The 20363-nt window shown below is 28.6% G+C and overlaps 2 protein-coding genes across 3 annotated transcripts in view; both read right to left on the bottom strand.

Annotated features, from left to right (window-relative positions):
- The window catches only part of LOC102599149 (bidirectional sugar transporter SWEET1-like), a 4687-nt gene extending 4273 nt beyond the window's left edge, over positions 1 to 414 (bottom strand). Inside the window, exons 1-2 of the mRNA XM_006366690.2 lie at positions 274 to 414; positions 103 to 139 (exon numbers count right to left, since the gene is read on the bottom strand). Of these exons, the coding sequence (XP_006366752.1) occupies positions 103 to 139; positions 274 to 319 (83 nt within the window). The 5' untranslated portion in view covers positions 320 to 414. The remainder of the gene's footprint in view (positions 1 to 102; positions 140 to 273) is intronic.
- Positions 415 to 12818: 12404 nt separating this feature from the next.
- Positions 12819 to 17644, bottom strand: LOC102598822 (probable trehalose-phosphate phosphatase F). 2 transcript variants are annotated; one of them, XM_015305053.1, is made up of 15 exons: positions 17449 to 17644; positions 17264 to 17338; positions 15776 to 15864; positions 15590 to 15694; positions 15245 to 15410; positions 14928 to 15068; positions 14767 to 14838; positions 14532 to 14654; positions 14353 to 14409; positions 14141 to 14242; positions 13950 to 14027; positions 13793 to 13862; positions 13591 to 13661; positions 13397 to 13489; positions 12819 to 13282 (listed from the first exon to the last, which is right to left on the bottom strand). In XM_015305053.1, the coding sequence occupies exons 5-15, from the start codon at positions 15401 to 15403 to the stop codon at positions 13229 to 13231; spliced, it is 1020 nt and encodes a 339-aa protein (XP_015160539.1). In that variant the 5' UTR covers positions 15404 to 15410; positions 15590 to 15694; positions 15776 to 15864; positions 17264 to 17338; positions 17449 to 17644; the 3' UTR covers positions 12819 to 13228. The 2 variants fall into 2 exon arrangements, with proteins under 2 accessions (XP_015160539.1, XP_015160538.1); XM_015305052.1 differs by having other exon boundaries at positions 15608 to 15694; positions 17449 to 17643.
- Positions 17645 to 20363: the final 2719 nt, after the last annotated feature.

The following is a 20363-nucleotide window of genomic DNA, read 5'->3' as shown; positions in this document are numbered from 1 at the left end:
TTATGTTCTTTTTTAAAAAACCCCCCCCCCCCCCCCCGAAACCCCCTTTCTTTTTGAAAATTAAATAAAATCCTGAGAAGTATTTTTGAGAATTATTCTTACGTGGGTACCAAGAAGAGAAAAAGAGTAGCGGCATTTCCTGTTAATTAGTAGGAAAAAAGAGAAGCAAAATGAGAAGAAAAACTCAACCAGAAATTAACTAATTAAAGAGAAAAATATACAAATAAAATAAAATATGAAAATAAATTAATTTTTAAAGTGACATAAACTCACCAACAATCCCAAAAACAAATTTTATAGTTTGTACAAGACCACCCATATTGTTGTGTTCTCTATTAGAGCTAGTTAATTCTTTAGTCCATGAACTTGTTCAATATATATAGAGGAAAAGAGTACTCTATGGGCTTTAAATAATATTTTAGTCAAATAAATAATTAAAGAATCCAAGACACTATAAAGTGAAAACCTGACCAATAATTATTCAAAAGTATATCAGAGGAAGACGTTGCATGTGTTACTATAAAGATGTTATCAATTATCATGATCATGCACGACTAAAAAAGCAAACAAATTAAAGGAAAAAAAAAACTTTTCAAAGATTGTGAAAGTATGGTTTATATTTTTCTAAGAAAATAACAACACTTATTTTAGTAATAAAAGTGTTTTGATCAAGCTTTAAGTATTTCTGAATAGTGATAAAATATGTTTTTCAATTTTCTTAAACAGAGACTGAAAAAATTAAAGCGTTTCTAAAAAAAATGATTTTTTTTGGACAAGATTACATATATATTCATATTAAAAATTTACCTTTACTAAATTAGTTAGCAGAAAAAATTATTGGTTGCACAAAATTCAGAAATATTTTATTAAAGTAATTTTTCAAAAATAAAAAAACGTTTTCGAGCATATCAGATTTAGTCAGTTTGGCCAAGGCTTTTTAAAATTTGTCTTTTTGAATTTTGTTGTTGTCAGTAGTGCGAAAAAAAAACAATTTGTTTATGGTTAATCAATTTGAAATACTTTTTTCAATATTAAAATAACAATTTGTGTTTAATTAATCAATCTGAAAGACATGTTTCTCAATATTAAAATAATAATTTATGCTTGGTTAATATTTCAAAAAGTATTTCAATTTTTTCTTACCTTTTCAGCTTCTTCTATTGTTCAAAAACATTTATTTTTCACGTAAGAAGTTGACGAAATACCTCATCTCCATAAAAATGAATATATATATATATATATATATAAACAAATAAACATTTTTTACTTTTCAAAAGTTAAATTAATTCATTTGGAAAGTATTTTTAAAAATATTTGATAATTAGATTGCTTTTGAGCAATTACATAACTAAGTTTATCAATCTATTATAACCAACAATTCAAGACAATTTACTTCAATAACTATATGTTTATTTTAAGTCAATTTAATCGAAGTCCTATATAAGTGTCAATTATTTAAATACGAATCAAAAAAATAAAGGAAAAATATAACGGAAAAAAAAGAAAGAAACAAAATCCTAAACTGAGTGATGTAGCACATTGAATGCGAAATAACACTTACATGTATACATTTTATTTTAGGATCAACTAAATGAATTTCATTATCTACTATGTTACTTTATTTAAGTGAAACTTCTTTTTATTTCTAGCTACATGTCCTATATACATGTTGATTCTGTTTTGGTTCATACAAATCCATGAGCCTAAATACGCCTCGAGTTAAAATTTAAAATTTATAGATTCTGAATTTTAGAATACAATTACAATTTACAAGTGCTAGCGTATTGATTTTTATATATTTAATTAGTGATATTTTACATAAAAAATATAGAATTTTATATATTAAAACTATTGTCTTATGTTGAACTCATAATATATTGTAGATTTTACACAAATTCTATAGGGTCTATTTGGAAAGCCTCTAGGGCAATTGAAATTAATGTAATCATTAGGGTAGTAATTATCAGTCTAGTAATTACACAACCCTAATAATTATGTTGACCTATTTGTTTGTCACATTGTAATTACAAGTGTACTGTTGGGTTGCACAAGTGTAATCATAACGCTATATTGAATTTTAAAAATAAAAAATAATTATTTAAAATTAAAATTTTATATTAGACAAATATGGGTCTTTATAAATGATATAATATTGAATATTTAAGATATATATATATTATTTTTAAAAATATGTTAATTAATAAACATATGTTCTTAACTAATATTATAAAAAAATTATATTTTTCAATTTAGTACATTTTAATTAAATTAATCATAAAACTACAAGTACAAAATTTCTATGAACATCATGAAATGCATATTTGATAAAAAGATTAATATTATAAATATAATGTCATAAAATTATAAAACATTTGACAAAAAAAAGATAATTTATAAAGTCTAACTTTAAAAAAATAGCTTGCAATGTAAAATATTGAGTCAATACTCCTAAAACTAATGAAATTGAAAATATAACATAAGTTCTAAATTCAAAACAAAAAATTTAACATAATACTCTTATGTCAAATTTCAACATAACATACATAAATATGATTTAAAAGAAAAGAAAAATGTAAGTCTATAACTTTATTCAACGATAAATTCTACTTTAATTTAAAAATTAGAATACCAACAAAATTATACTAATGATTTTTTGTAGATAATACGAAAAATTACATGGAACCACATGAAGTGAAAGCTGCAAAAGAAGAAAATGAAATATAACTAAAGTAAAAAATATTAGAATAATAAAAATAAAAAAGAATTTAAATAATAATAATAAAAATACATTAAAATGAAAAAAAATAAAAATAAAAATAAAAGAAAGAAATTAAAAAATAATCAACTTGTAATCACACCATGTAATTACGCAATTCACAGCCCCCTCCCCTTCCCCGTGTGAATTGGACAGTGCAATTACATCCTGCCAATTACACTCAATTACATGTTGACTAGGTAATTACATGGTCAACCAAACAGGACAGACAATGTAATTACACCAAATTACACCAAATCAAATTACATGGGTAACTTTCCAAACAGACTCATAGTATTAAGAGCTAATTATACCATGTCTCTACTCTTTTTCAAATTACAAAAATCCTTTAAATTTGTGGAATCCAGATACATCCCAAAAATGTCCCGATACATCGCGTTTCGATTTTGGATACATCTCTCAATGTCCTGATACATCGCATCTCGGTTTCAGATACATCACTCAATGTCCCAATACATCGTGTACGTCCCGATATATCGCGCAAAGTAGTGTAACCGATTGATACATCGCGCAAAGTGATCAGAGGCGGAGCCAAAATTTGTTGTTTAATTTGTGGGTTCAAAATTTTAAAATAAAATAACATATTAATCTAATAGAACAACCATTAAATTACAAACATATTACCACTATCATTATAATTGCACTCGACAAGTTGTTATGTTTTGAAAACGGTAAATGATGTATCATTAGGTACACTTTCAAATACTTCATTTGTTAATATAATAATTTAAGTTATGTAATTCAAAGCTCTAAAATATTATTCCATAAAAGGTAGATAAGTGTTATTTTGAACATTTTTTCTATAATCTCAATATTATTTTAAGTAAAATTAAAACTATTAAATTCACCATTAATATTTTTGGGACCTAAAGCAAAGGTATGTATTACTTGCTTCACGTTTGAACCTCTCTTGCATTGAAAGTTAAAGTTTTGGGAAGCAAACAATAATTTAATTATTATAATCAATATTAATATGTGAAACAGCCCTAAAATCAAAGATTAAAAATAAGAATTTTGAATAAATTATTATACAATGTAAAGACAAATAAAAAATAAAAGAGAAAAAGGAGAGTCGAGGAGGAACTAAGAAGTGTACATAGTACTTACCAGGCAGAGGTCCGAATTTTGATAACAAGTAGTAGCAATGAAATTGGCAATAAAAGTTAGAGACCTAACATTTTTGCAAATTAGGGTTTAAGGATGTATTGAATGTTTGAAAAGAAATTAATAGTGAGATATTTTAGAGTATGACACTATTTTTTTTTGTTATTTATAATTATCTATTTTAAAATTAGTAGTTTGTTTTAGAGTATGACACTACTTTTTTATAATTATTTTCAATCATCAATTTTCTATTTTATTGTTTAAAAAGAATTTAGAAATCTATATAGGAAAAATTGAATCAAAGAAGGGTTAAAGATAGACACGAGCATACTATTAAGCAACTTAAAAAAATCCGGAAAAATTGAATTAAAGGAAGGTAAAATAGGCATAAGACATACTATTAAGCCAAAATAGAAAAAATACAGTTATTCAAGTGGCGTTCAAACCCACAATCAAACAGAATCAAAGCCTTTGCTGCCCGTGTGCCTACCACTGCGCCATTCACGTTTCTTTGATATGGGTTCGCACGCAGCATCAACTTATATTTCTACCTGATTCTTTAGTAAGAATATAGGGTCTATGCAAAAGTTAGTGGGTTTGTCCGAACCCTTCAATAACACTGTAGCTTCGCCACAGAAAGTGATGTGTCCGACCGATACATCGTGTAAAGTGATGTGCCCGACCGATACATCGCATAAAGCGATGTATCCGACCGATACATCGCGTAAAGTGATGTATCCAACTAATACATTGCGTAACGTAATGTCCCAACATTGGGTAAAGTGATGTATCCGACCGATACATCGTGTAAAGTGGTGTATCCGACCGATACATCACGTAAAGTGATGTATCCAACTGATACAATGTGTAAAGTAGAGATTTTTGTAATTTTTTCAAATGATATTTTTTTTTTTAAAATATAGAAAAATATGTTGTGTATTTAAATAATTTTTCCAAATATATTGCACCCTACACCACTGTCTAAACAAATGTCGCAACTTTGGTAATTAACGAGCCTAGACAAATGTAAGTTTAAATTTTTGTTTGAAATGAACTCAAACCCCCTTTAACACATCGGTAAATTTTAAAGTATAAATATGAGACTCGTGAATTTATGATCTTTTGTAAAATTATACTATATTTTATGTACTTAATTTTAAATTGATACTAATATTATCAGCTAATACTCATGTTTTAAGAAGTCTAAATATTGAATTTGGTTAAGGATTGAGTTATTTATCTAAGAAACAATTGTCATTAAATACATTTTTCTTTTTATTTTAATGATGCATTACAATATTTTACAAATTCTAGATTCATCCCAAAAACAGAGTATTATTGTATTATATTATCCCAACAATTGATATACTTTCAGAACTTAAAATTTGTAATTTGTAATTTTCACTTATAAATGATCATGACTTTTTTGTTTTGCAAAGGCCAAATTAATTCCAAGACATGACCTTTCAGTTTCACGTAAAACTAGTGGAGTATTAGAATATTCAACTTTTTAAAATATTTGCTTCTTTTTACTAATTAATTTATACTCCTACATAAAAATGATAAAATCTATTCATATTGATTTTTAACTTATGATTTTACCCCTTTTGCCCTTTGGCCTTGGATATTAGATGGGGTTTTTTACAGATAATCATTCAAATAATAGTTATTTCATCTTAGAAAGTCATCTTATTTTTTTATTTGAAATCTTTGAGATAATAACAATTTGTTGAGTGACCATCTAAAAAATCAATTTGAGACATATAATATTCAAATTTATTTTATAAGAAAAAACGATTTAGGAAGGATATATTATTAAAGGAAAAGGAGTGAAAATAACACAAACAAAGGGAAAGAGAAAAGGACAAGAAAAAAAAAATGAGAGGGGAAATAAATACTTGTAGTATTATAAAATTCGAAAAGAGATTTTGGAATGGACGGAATAAAGACACGGGAAAAGAAGAGATAAAGGCAAAGAGAAAAAAGCAGAAGAAAAAGATGATGAAAAGAAAATATAATATAAATGGAAAAAAGAAAAGGGAAGATAAATGTATATATATTAAAAATGAAATAATGATATGTTTTTTTTAATAGAATATCCACCACTAAAATTTTCAGTAAAGTTAAGACTCATTTTTATATTTTACTTTTTTTTTTTTTGTTACACGTTGTATACCTATCTTTGGCATTATTATTACTGAACATTTATTTAGTTGATTTACTTACATTTTGTTTTTTATACTTTTCTTTGATTAAATACAATAGGTAAATGGCATGCTCATTTCTTTGAGGTCATGACTAGAAATCTTTGATTGGGGTGTGTTTATTTATTTAATTTCGTATAAATTCAAATGTTATTTGTATATATTCAAAGTTGAAAGAAATAAATTATAATAGCTAAACTTAAATAATATGTTTATTTATTATGCCCTTATTATAAATATAGGGCATTATGCATAGAAATTTCTCAAATGAAACGCATTAGAAGGTGCTGGAGGAAGCTTAACCCATTTTTTGTGGTAATGAATATGAGCGCGATTAAAATTTTTGGGTATCGGACCTTCCACATTGGTGTATTTACATGAACAAAGCTACAATATATATTCTATATTTTGGATGAAGTCAATAACTTTTGTTTAGATTTTATATTTGTATTAGAAATTTATGAAATATGTATTAATAATTAATTGAAAATTTACTAACTAAAATGAGCTACGACTTTTGGTAACAAATGTTAGAAAAAATAATAAGAAACATAATTGAAGAAGAAGATGGTTTTGAGGCGTGCAATCACTTTCTTTAAAGAATTATTGGCTATATATATATTGGGTAAATACAAACAATTCTCTTTAGGATAGAACCAAGTTTTTTGTTTAACATGTAGATTTTTTCTTAGGCTACTTCTAGAGTCTTTATATTTATAGAACTAAGTAATCATGACTTTTTATAAGAGTTGTGTTTTTTCATGAACAAATAATTTTTAATAAAAATCACATTTTTTCATGAATAAATGACTTTTCATAACATTCTTTCATGAACAAATGTGCATGTTCAATTTAAGACCTCTATGTATATTACAAAATATTCAACAACAAATCCAAAACACATTAATTATAAATTCTAACCTCACATTTATGTATATATTAAAATAAAATAATTTACTATTTCTTGAAGCTTAATATTTCCGTGGATGAATCATATATATAGTAAAAAAAAAACTATGTCCCAGAAAAGTAAAGCTCGCCCATATTTCATAGTATAAAGTATAATATCATTAAAAGGCAGTAACAAAACGAAAATCACTGTAATTGTGATTAATAAGCTTAATCTTCACCTTTTTTTTTTTTGGATCTTGCAGCTAATTTTTACGCACCACACGTTTTAAATCTGAAAAAGTCAGTTGTCATTAGTTATATTACTATAATTTCTTTGACTAATAGCTTTTGTTGGCCAGTCCAAAGTTTTATGCCATTATATTGTCTCAAAACTTTTGAAAAAGTAATACTACTAGACTCTGATAGTTAGTGAGTTCCACATATTGTACTAGGCATATTTGATTATGCAAATATATGAGCTTTCACGTCTGCATACTTTTAGAGTATAAATAAATATAAAATTAGTATTAATTTGTATTTTAATACCATCTACTGTGCTGAATAATTGGGGGTTTTCAGATATTATAATTAAACAAGACGTAAATTACGAAATATAAAAATACAAAAAAAGTTACAGTGAGTTTCTATCCAATGAAGTAAAAGACTACTTATAAAAGCGAGTTGCTCAGATGGTAAGCAGTAAATTCCTGAGTTCGAGTCATAGCAATTGAGTCATAACAAGGGGTTAAAAAAAAGAAATCACTGACCCAATTATAGGAACTTCTTTCAAGACTACACTCCTCCTAATGGTACTTTATTATTATATGAGAATTCAGTGTTTTCAAAAATGTTTTTGGAGCGAGTTTCAGGGCGAGTTTTGGGTTGGGGCGTAAATTAAAGACGTAGATCCATAAGGCGTAAGTCTTAAAACTTGAGGGTAAACTCTAAGCATAAAAACGTAAGTTTTGGGAGTAAAAATGTACACCCGGGCATTTTTAATTTATTTTTTAAAATTCTTTTTGCTTTAAATCATATTTTTATTATTGGTGTAATGATATTCTCAATAGTAATTATAATTCTTTTTTTCTTCATTATTGATTATTAATACTTATCTCAAATAAAAATCATAAATCATTGAAAGGTTTACTTTTGCTTATTTTATTAGTAATAAAACTATAAAATTGAATATACATGAGACTATGCCTCGTAGATTCATGAGACTTACGCCTCGTGTCTCGAAGCTTACGCCTCACCCTGTATTGTATAAAATGTCTAGCCTCACGCCCCGCCTTTTAAAACAATGTATGAGATAAATGGTGATAACTGAATTTTCCTTAGCTTCTTTCTCCAAATACCATTGAATATGGTTAAAGAATTAATCATACTTGGACTTGATTTCCTTTTTTGTTTTGATCGAGCTTCACACATTTCTCCTAATTTCAAAGTTCTTTTCTTTTTATGCTGAGTGTCGAAATATTTTTATATTTAACTCGTATTTCTTGATACGTGTTAAACTCTTAAACCCAATTGCTTTAAAAAAAATCTTGCACTTGAAATAACTTCTGATCTTCAGTACATTTCAAGTCATTTGCAAAACGACTTGGTTCTTTCACTTCTATAACTCAATTTTCACTTGTTCGTTCTAGCGACCTGTTAAGGATCATATTTTTTTGTAGTCGTTTGTCAATCATACATCTACTAATTTCATATTAACAATGACCTAACATTTAATTCTCTGTAAATATTTGTAAATACATCAAAACTAATTTCAGTTCAACTTAAAAATATTATGGACAATCCATCTTTTTTTTAAAAAAAATCCCCCTTTCTCTTTTTACGGGGTCATTATACATCTATGCATTTTTCTAATATATGCAATACCTTTTTATGTATAGACATTATTCTTCATATTATTTTGAAACACTCGTGCATCAAAATCAACCCTTTTCCGCTTTGGAATTTTCAACTAATTTAAATTCACATCATAAAGTTTTATTTGAGAATAAATTATATATAAAACGCTCCTTATCAAATATGATTTCATCCCTAGAACTCAAACTCTATTGAAACCTCCGATTAAAGACGCAAAGAATACTAGGGCCACCACACACTTAACTTTTATTTGTCTCGATCACAAATTTGTTGATTACAACTCCAAATTACATACGCAAAAGTATGTGATCTTTATCTCACAAGCCATGACATACATGATTGAGGGCAAGTGTATATATTATTTGGGCACAATTGTTCACAAGTAGGATAAAATAAAAGTGAGATGCATCACAATATGAGATTTCTGTGATGACTCGTCCTTGCACCAAACAAAAAGGATAAGGTGTAAAATTAATAGAAACATCATGAGTAGACTACTATATTCATCAACTTAAAAGTTTCTTATGTGTTATGCAATTTGATGCATTATTAGACACTAGTGCTAATCATATGACAGAAAATAGGATAAGATGTTTATTTTCCCCGTAAATTAACCATTCCTTTAAGGCTTTAACAAAAAGCAAATGACATCACTCAATCTTTTTATGTAGTCCACCTTGAACGCAATTTGCCCTTTTCCCCGGCCCAATTTTCTTAAGAACAAAAAGCCATATATTTTTTCAATGATCGTAGTGTTCAGATCAGCTTTTGTACACCTAGACTTGTTTAAGCTGAGTTTTGAATATGATACCTCAGAGTTCTCAACCATTTCATTGATCACTAGGTCACACCCTTAGATACAACAAAAAGTCATGATGTATATACCGTATACATCTCGAAGTTATTGATAAATCACTAAATAAAATTATTAATAAATTTTATTAGTTAGCTATAAATATCACTTTTTATATAAAATTACAAAGAGTTTCGATTAATGTATATACACTCTAAAACTCAATACTTATCAAATGACAGGATTAGGTCATTAGGTGGACCCTTTACACGTACGTATTCAAGCAACTAATTAATACTCATTAATAAAACATGAAGGAACTAGATATATGAGACCTTATCTGCATAAAATCGTGATAGTGAGTTAAAAAAGCCCATTACTTTACAAAGAAAATCGACGATGTTACACTTATACGTGCCATGGACTAATAATAGTGCTCGTTTCGTGTGAAGTATATATAAGTAGTATCACAAAATATATCTGTCAAATCTCGTTATAACAATCATGTTATAACAACATTTCATTGTAACGATCTACATATTTTTTATTAGAATCGATTTTTCATGTTATATTTTATTTCTCTATAATAGCACTTTATCTATTTAATAATGACATTCATATAGTAAATTTCAAGTACAAATATTAAAAAATGAAGTTTTCAGGCAAACATTACTAATATAACGAGATTTGGCTGTACATAAGTTTTTGTATTAACTTATAAAATTATTTGTATTTATTTAGACATAATAAAATGTAAAATAGCATTAAATGGATTAAAAAAATCAAAAGACAGAAAGCCCTCATATCAAGGCTAAATAGTTAACAAACTTATTTTATTTATAAAAAGTTGAGATGTTTTCTTAAAATTACATATTGTATAATTAAAACAAGCTAAATTCGCTTTAAAATTTTCTAAATTACAATTCATGTATTACTATCCTTAAATTCATTATAAATTTCTTAACTAATTCATATATTATTAATTTCTGCTCAAGCTAGTCATCCCTAAAAATTAAACATCACGACCCCTTGTGTTCAAGATATTTGGACATAAAGGAACATATCAAATATTTGCATTTTGTTTATGTTAAAAAAAGAAACTTCCTAGTGGAAGTGTTACGTATTTTCTTGGAGGACTAAAAAATAAATAAATAAAAAGATAATGCGCAGATAGCTCTGTGCATGATTGGTGAGTCTGCTACTTAATTAGTTTAATTTATTCACTCATTTCAAATAAAATAAAATGTTGTACAAGCAAACTTCATATATTGCTAAATAATAATACTAATTTGCTATGATATTAGAAAGTAGAAAGAGGCAAAGTTAGGATTTTATTTATATGGGTTTTGAATATTATTATGACTATTTCAGACGGCAATAATTGAATTTTAAATTTAATATTTTAAAGAAATTTTTTAATAATATATTATTTGAGCAAAAGTTACTAAGTTGACCAAACATGATATGAGCTTTTAGCTTTCACTACATCAAGAATGATCATTAGCGATAATTAATTAGTAACAATAATTTAGTTATTGCTAAATATATATTTTTAGTGGCAATTAATATTATTTGTAAGTGTCGTTAAAGTCCATAACGACATTGGATCCAATCACTATAACGACATTGGATCCAATCACGATTAAATAATGCCGATAAATGTTTTAGTAGTCTTTGTTAATGTGCATGTTTACCGCCGCTAAAAACTATTGTTGTTATAGTGTCTGCCAATTCGATCTAACCGTATTCGAGCTAGCTCTGAAAATACAGATTCATTTGGATAATACTTCACCCAAAAAATTGGTACGTCAATATAAATTTATGAGTCAAATTTTAAATTTAAAATAAATAAATTAAATCCCAAATCATATATTCAATACTGATTTAAAATTATGACTTCTAAGCGGTTCAAATACAATTTAAGTATTCTTCTTTACGTAATAAAAAAACCACAGATTGTTTACTAATTAGTGGGGGTCTATGTCTGCATTTTAAAAAATAATGGCAGCGTAATCTTGAAATCCTAAAATTAATGTTTTTTTTCTAATTTTAAATAGGTTCATTTAATTTTAAAATTGACCAAAAAAAGTAAATCTACATAGATCGAAAGGGAGAGGTATAGGTCCATCATATCTCCTAAACGTATTAGAGAGATGTACCATCACTTTTAATTTTGTATTCGCATCATCACCACAAGAGACCAACTTAGCTCGATGAGGATACTCACAAAAAATAAAGAAATTTGACATATTTAAGACGAGTCCGGGACCAAAATGACAACTTTTTTTCTTCAAAAAATATAAATCGTATATCAATTTTTTTTAAAACCAAAAGGGCAAAATCGCTCTTGAGGAAGCGATATCTTTAGTACAAAATTGACTCCATTTACACCGTTAAATAAAATTAAAATCTCTACCCCAACAGCGATTTCGTAAAAAAATATTTATTTTTTAAAATTAAAATCGATGCACCAGTAGCGATTTTCTTAATTTTTTTTTAAAAAATGTTTTGATTTATATTGGGAAAGTTTTTTTTCTTCTACAAATGAATTGGTTTAAGAGAATTTGTATAGAAGCAAATGCACTAAGTGACAATTCAAAAAAAAAATTCTTTTTTTTTATACAAGTCGAAAATTGGTGTTTTTTATTTACGTTAATAATTAAGAGTACAATCTGCAGATGGAAGAGAAAATGAAAAATTATTTGTGGGTGCAAAATGCATGCAATATAAATGATGGAAGAGAACGAAAAATTAAATATTTGCTTACCATTCTATATTTTCAAAATATATTTCCAAGAGAATAATTTAAAAAGAATAGATTTGAAACATATTACTAGTAATTAGGTGTTCATTGACATCAAAATTGGATTGAGTAGGACCAATACCATGTTTTCCCATAATCGGGGGCGGCTCAAACATATTAATGGCCTAAAGCAAAAATCAAACAGGGCCTTAAACTTAAATTGTTAATAACTTTTATATAATTAATTTCTTCTAGTTTTCAATTGATAATATAACCATTCTTATTTTAAATTATTTTTCATGAGATACAATACTTCAAATATGTCAAATTTCTTCTAATAATTCCTTCATTTTTCATGAAAAGTTTACTTTTTTTACAAATAGTATTCAATATTTGTTAAAAAATAATAACTTATAACCCATTATTATTACAAATGAGGCCCCTTAAATTTGGGGACTAAGGCATATATCTTTTTTTTAACACTGTCGAGCCACATCCCTGCCCATAATCAAGATAGCTCGTAAGGAGAGTACGACCCAGACCCAAGTTCATATAAGAAGACCAAACAACCCATCCCCACAGAGCTTCTCGAAACACTTGATCTAAAGTACATTAACCATCACAATAACTCAAGAGAAAAGGGCTTTTTTTTTCTCAACAGTCTCCTCCTTACCCAGAGCAGAATACACGAAAATCCGAGAAAATGAAATTACAAAAAAACTGAAAACAAAATTCTTGCACTTGTAAGAAAAATATTTGAACAATATGATAAAAGAAATGACTTCACAGTTTATTCAAAATTCTTATTAGTAACATCCCTTTTGTTCCCTCCCCCGTCCTGCATTTCACATTTCTTGATTTTCCATAGTTTTCGCAAGAGAACCCAAGAATTCTTTGACCTGCATACATATGATTTTGAATTGCATACTTTAGATTTCTCATCAACGACATTTTACTTTCATTATTTCAACAACATAGACAACAAAAATTTGGTATAATGTCACATTCCAAACCTCTGAAGTATCCCCGAGAGAAAAGATAGCGTTACTCTCTTTTGGAATAGCCGAAACAAGAATTCCATAACCTTGATATCTCCCCCTCAAAACCTGGATTTACAATTACTCTTTAATCTCACAGCATAAAAAACAGTGATGCTACTAATATTAATATCAACATGAGATTCTTTCGTCGTGTATTAGTTATGTACCTTGAATGCATCTTCATCTGTTCTGTCATCGCCAATATAGATAGGGAGCACATCATGGCTGTTTCTAAAACCTGCATTGTTGTGCATATATTTTATACAAATGGATGGAAGTTGGAACAATCCATTCTACAATTATTCTACTTTTTTTTTCGGGGAGAGGAGGGTTGAGGAGATCATGGACCAAATCATTGATGTAACATACCTAGTGAATCAAGCAAAAACTCAACTGCTTTTCCTTTGTCCCAGTCTATTACAGGACGGACCTCTAAAACCTATCGACAAGCAAAGAAAGGAGTAAGATTTTGACAAATTAGAACAATGTATATAATCATGTTACCAAAATCAAGTAATCGAGATACCTTCCGCCCATGAGTTTGTCGTAGTCGAGGGTATTCTTTCAAGACATCATGTACACATTGGGCAAGAATAGGCCAACTCTGCATTTAATATGAAAACCATCATCACAAACAAATGGCTGCAAAATAATTCATAAAGGTAATGAACCTCAGAATTAAGAGACTAATAGAAACAGCAAGGAAATGAGACTCACATTCTCATCTACGTTACGGTAATGTACAGAGGCACAAAATTTGTGGTTCTCAACTTTTGCACCTATTACTTCTTTAGTTTTATCGACGAGGGTTCTAAAAACCTGCAAGGTAGTCTAGCTCGTTCAGTTCAAGTCTGATAACATTCTCTTTTGGTGTCAATTAGTACTATTTATCCATTTATATGCAACAGATAGACAAACAAGTAAATCACCTCATCTATCATAGGTAAAAATTCACGAGCAGGCTGGAATAGATTAACTTCCTTGCCCTGCTCAGAACATTAATTAGAGCCTTCGTTATAAGAAAGTAACGTAGAAATGAGTAAAAAGGACGAAATGCCAATCTTTACTTGGCAATTGATGAAAATACGACTCTTATAAACTGTAATACCTGCTGGTCAGTAGATTTGATAAGTGAATCATTAGTGCACAACTCATTTCTAATTGGAAGCATGATGTCCATACCATGACTACCAGCATAATAGAGTTCGGTTAGTCCTACCAACTGATAAACCTGAAACAGGACGAACGTAAATCACAATATTTGCAACCTAGAAGAGGTCAAGAAAGTTGATGGTGTAAACACAAACAATGCCTGAATTACATGCTAATGAGAAAATCTTTACCTTATCACGGCTTCTTCCACTGATGATGGCTGTTGGGAAATGCTTCGCAACATCCCTGACAGCAGAACGCATCTGCAGAATTTGTAATTTCTTTTCATTGTGTGAACATCTTCAGGTAAGCTTCTTTCTTAAAATAAGGAAAAATCAGAGTAGTTACTTACTTCAGCGGAGATAAAAGCACGGTCAGGATCATCTACAATTGGAGAAAGAGTCCCATCGTAGTCTAAAAAGATAACAATCTTTTTATTCTTCGCATGGTTTACAATTTGCTGAAATGAGTTTAGTGCTGATGGATACTTGAACTGCACACAAATAACATGAAGAGAGACACTTGATTATAACGTATCTGATATTCACTCTACAACAACAACCCAGTGAAATCCCACTAGGTGGGGTCTGGGTATCTGATATTCACTCTGTCTACGAAAATATAGACAAGTGTGTGAAACTAAGGGAAACAATGAGGTATTGAACATACCATCCAAGAAGAGTAACCACATTTAGCATCATCAGAGAAATCCTCAACGCCTGCTTCCTTCTGAACCTTCTTACTAGGAGGTGACGAAGACTTCATTGCATCAAGCCAACCATTAGAACGAACGTCATCTAGCCTCCCTGGCTTCTTTCTCGGAATCATTAGAACACTAGTGGAGAATGAAAGCATTGATTGTGAATAAGTCAATAAGTTAGAATAAATCCACAACCTAGACTTACTTAATTAATTATCAACAAAGGATCTGTAAGAACAGAAGAAGCTTTCGCTGAATTCAAGTCGATTGAATCTCTAAGAATTTGACTGATTTTACTAGTTGAATTGTAGTACCTAATATTTTTATCCCACCTTTTTGTCGATGAAAAACCACCTCTTTAGTGTTCTCTTATTACTACTCCTGAGTTTACTGCCCATCAAGCACCGGCTTCCTGAAACCTGGTCAATCAAAAACTTGCATGACTGTCAAATTACTGGCATAATTTAGCCAATTATATGAATCTATTAGCACAAAAATACCTCATTTCCGGAGCCAAATTGCAGTTTAAGCAACACAACATGCTTGACTTACAATCCTTATATTAGCTATAAGCCTCTGTGCTTCCTACCTGGAGAGAAGAAAACAACGTATACATGTCATGGCGTTACTTATATCCAAAAAAACCAGTGGAGGCAAGAATATTAACTAAACAATGGTATGGTAACACACAACATGGAGCATTAAAAGAAAAATGAATCTTGTAATATTAACATAGTATAGAAAGTGTACTCAATATTCCTCGAGTCAATAAGGAACCAAGATTAATTTTAGTGCTTATAATCGGTAGGCGTTTTGTTGGTAGACCAGAAGAAAAAATAACAGAGATGACATCTTACTCTGCACAACTATCGCAATCCATGTCCTACAGGATGTTTGCTGTCTTACAGACATGTTTTTTTACGAACTGTGAAAATTTTCGTTTAAATTATAACAGTAATTATAGCTACTAACTGTCCAGTTTTATGGATTAAGATACAATATATGAAACAAGACTAGATGCATTTGAAACCTTTTCACCTTAGAGATCACTTACAAAACAGACAACTTTACATAATCGAAACTTTATCGAGTTAAAGCTCTCTGTAACCACATTTATACCATTACAAACACGAAAATTTGGAAAAAATAGCAGGGCAATGATATGAACAGTATTCAACTGTAAAGATTAATTGTTGTCTATTACAACAAAAATTATAAAATGTTGCAGTTGACTTTAAACAATATTAAAGGAAATGTACAATTCCGCATATAAAGGATGGTGGCATAGGCAAAACATGAATTCTGAATATAGAATATTACACGATCACGCCACTTACATAAAGTAATTACATATAAACTTGTACAATAAACATTAACTAGCACTTCTTCTATTAAATATTTACATCCATCTAACAAACAGGGTTGGACCTACGTGGGTGCTAGGGGTTCACCTAAACCCCCTCGACAAAAAATTACACCATATATCTAGCTTAAATTTTCAATATTTTTTGTATATAATACTAATTTTGAACCACCTCAATCAAAGAAGAGAGATAGCTCAGTGGTACTGGACTGTGCAACTTGGGTCGCAAATGCTATCCCCAGTTTGCAGGTTCAATTCCTGTTTGGGTGCGCACTCTAGTTCACACATTTATATTTTTAGTTTCCCAACCCCGGAGGCCATATTTTCTGCTGTCAAATATCACTATAAGCCCGGTTTTACTAGTACCAGGCACAAAAATGTCAACAACAAAAAACAGGGGTAAACCTTTGATCGATTGGTATTTCGCAAAATTTGGCAAAAAACATGCAAATTTGCGTACGCATCCACAATTAGGAACAAATTATTAATAATGATCAAGATGAGTTCGCGCAAGAATTTCAAAAAACAGAAAAAAAAAAATCAAAATAGTTGCATGAGAAAATGTCATTTAAATTGTGGAAAAAAAATGAAATATAAGTATAGTAGCTAAAATGTGAATAAATACCTGGTTGAAAGAGCTAAAAAAAACGTGAATATCTAAAATCCAATGTCGATCTTCTAATTCGAAGCCCAAAAGGAACTGTTAGATACAAAATGAGTTATACAAAAACAAAAACAAAAAAGTTAGATACCAAAGTAAACGAAAAGCATGCAGATTTAAAAAAGATAAAATAAAAAAAATGAATTTACCCAGAAATTGAATGAGAAAACCCTAAGAATTGGCAGAGATGTAACGGAAAAAATTAAGAAGGAGATTAATTAATTAATTTGAAAGTGTAAGTAATTTATAAAGATTAAGAAAAGGACATGTGGCATTTCGTCCATAATAAAAAGTAAAAAATAATAGAAAAACTATGTTTTTAACCAAAAGAAAAAAGAATTAATTATATTTGGAGTGGGAAAGGAAATGAAAGAGAAGATGAAGGATGTAAAAGGCCACGTATTTATAGAGTTTGATAGACGTGACATATAAGCAACAAATCTCTTCCTCCCATTATGTAGAATTTTTTACAGAAATAAGTCATTATTTAAATTAATTTATAAAAATAATATATTTTTTAATTTTTTTTACAAAATTAGAATAAACGTATTTGGCAGTAACGTTTTAGGTATTATTTTATTAAAAAAAGTCAATGACAAAAAGATAAAATTTGACGGAGTAAACAGACATAAAATGTTACTGTCAAATACGTTTTATTAATTCGTTACTCACAGTCACGTTTTAAGGCTAAAACGTTACTGACAATAACGACTCTTTAATAACACAAAAATAGTTTAAAGTCTCAAAACCCAACATGCTTTGCATACAGAGTAATTTGTAGCAAAAGAACGTTGAATAATAACACAAGAATAGCTAGCTATTGTTTTTACTTGTAAACGGCTAGAAAGGAAAAAGAATGGGCAGCTAGATTTAAAAAAAGAAAGCAAAAAGAATGAGTTCTTGAAGTCATTTAGATCTACGGGTTTTTGTTTATCCAAAAAAAAGAAAAAAAGGTCTACAGGTTTTCAAAGGCAAACTAAGGCTAATGATGCTAAATATATAATTTGTTCAGGTTAATCCTCAATTTTGACAAGATAAAAATTTAAAATCTAACTGGAAAGATGAATAAGTTCTTCCTAAATACAACAGATAAATAACCAGTGGAGTAAAATTGTACTGTCCTCATAAGGTATTCGTGATTGAATTTTAAAGAATCGTTACTGACAGTAACGTTTTAGCCTTAAAATGTGGCTGTGAGTAACGAATCAATAAAGCGTATTTGACAGTAACGTTTTATGTTTGTTTACTCTGTCAGATATTTGTTTTTTTGCCATTGATTTTTTTTAATAAAATAATACCTAAAACGTTACTGCCAAATATATTTATTCTAGTTTTGTAAAATTTAAAAAAAATGTATTATTTTGGTGAATTGGTTTATAATGACTTATTTTGGTCAACTACTCCATTATGTATGCACAATATATATATATATATATAGAGAGAGAGGGGTTCATTCTAATTCAATATTTTCTACGCGAAATGTCTTTAGGGGTGAAACGTCGCGTTCTACAAAATTATAATGTATAAATCTTATATATTTTATTAGCTTACGTATTAACTAAATGCTTTGAAGATATTTAATTTTTTTACCTACGTATCAAACACTAGAACTAAGTAAGAAACTTACTTATTTCATATTAAAGAATATGTTTTAGGAAAACTCCCCATCATGGTTTACTCTTTTGCAGCTGGTTTCAAGTAATAATAATAATAATAATAACTGATTGGAGTTTGCACTTATAAAAAGTTTCAGAAAAATAGAGTACAAAATAAGTAAAGATGTCAAATTGTCAGGTTGAATTCATTAAATTTAGGGTGGAAAAAAATGACAAATGTAGCTACTTTTTACATCGCTAATAAAAAATTAGTCACCATCTTAAAACTTAATTGTGTTTAGCCACTTGTATAATAGTTGGAGAAAAATACCTAAACTAAATTTGGAAACTTAGCTTCTTCTTTTCCATTTTTGGCTTTATCAAACCTAAATTACTAAATGCTTTCAAACTGTAACGGAAAAACAAGAAGCAATGAACTCAATGTATTTGTTAAACATTTAAATTACTCCCTCCATCCCCAAAACATATCTTAATAAATAATTTGTTCCAAAATAAATGTTATCTTAGGAATTCAACACAAAAATTAGTATGTTTTCCGATTGTATTCTTATATTTCATGTAGTTTAGTATACTGCACATTGTACTTATTAATTTCTTAATGAATGTGATACATTTAAGATGACACTTATTTTGAGACGGAGATTGTAATAAAAAAGGAGAGTTACGAAAATGATTTGGAATATGATACAATGCAAAAGTATTTAATTTCCATCACTACATGTGATGCAACAACTAATGATTGAAGCAACTGATATTAAATTTGTATATCAAAATTGAGTTATGAAAATAAAAAGAATATCTCTTCTAATGTTTAGTCAACGTTTGAATCTTTCTAATGATAAAAAGAAAGAAAAGATGATTATAATTTTAATATTAATGTTCTTGTGGCTACTTAGAAACCAGCAGGCATTTTCCATGTCTTTTTTATACGATGTCAAAGTTGACAATAGCAACGTACAGCTTGTCTAAAAATTCAAGGAAATTATAGTGGCGTTTGTAGTTTTATAACGCAAGGATTATTATATCATGGTTTTGTAGTTTTATAATTGGGAACTCAATGAAATCGATGATTTTGTACTTAAGTTTGAACTCTAGCACATTATATATATATATATATACTAGAGCTTAGTTGAATTTATTTTTTTCTATCTCAAGAACTAGGATAGATTTCAAATCACAATGCCCCCAACTTTTTAATGATATATACTTTATTATATCTTCTTTTTTTAAATGAAAATCAAGAAATAAGCTCTCATAATGGAAAGTTTAATTGATTGGTCTAATTTGATCTAGCTAGCCATGTGAGAAAAGAAAATGTAGTGTGTCTGGCCATTTTCCCAAATTGTTGTCAAAAGTCATTACCAAATCAGAAGTACGGATGTCCCCCCCACCCCTCTTTATTCCTCCACCATGGAATATATATATATATATATATATATATATATATA

This window comes from Solanum tuberosum, unplaced genomic scaffold (assembly GCF_000226075.1).
Source record: "Solanum tuberosum cultivar DM 1-3 516 R44 unplaced genomic scaffold, SolTub_3.0 scf00676, whole genome shotgun sequence".
Taxonomy (NCBI): Eukaryota; Viridiplantae; Streptophyta; class Magnoliopsida; order Solanales; family Solanaceae; genus Solanum; species Solanum tuberosum.
This window is presented reverse-complemented; position numbering and strand designations above follow the sequence as displayed.

Excerpts from the sequence above, each read along its gene's own strand:
- LOC102598822 (XM_015305053.1), bottom strand. The coding sequence starts at position 15,403 with ATGATTCCGAGAAAGAAGCCAGGGAGGCTAGATGACGTTCGTTCTAAT. Across the intron at positions 15,069-15,244 it reads GTGGTTACTCTTCTTGGATG|TTCAAGTATCCATCAGCACT; the intron begins GTATGTTCAATA and ends ATTTGTGTGCAG. Across the intron at positions 14,839-14,927 it reads GTGCTTTTATCTCCGCTGAA|ATGCGTTCTGCTGTCAGGGA; the intron begins GTAAGTAACTAC and ends CAAATTCTGCAG.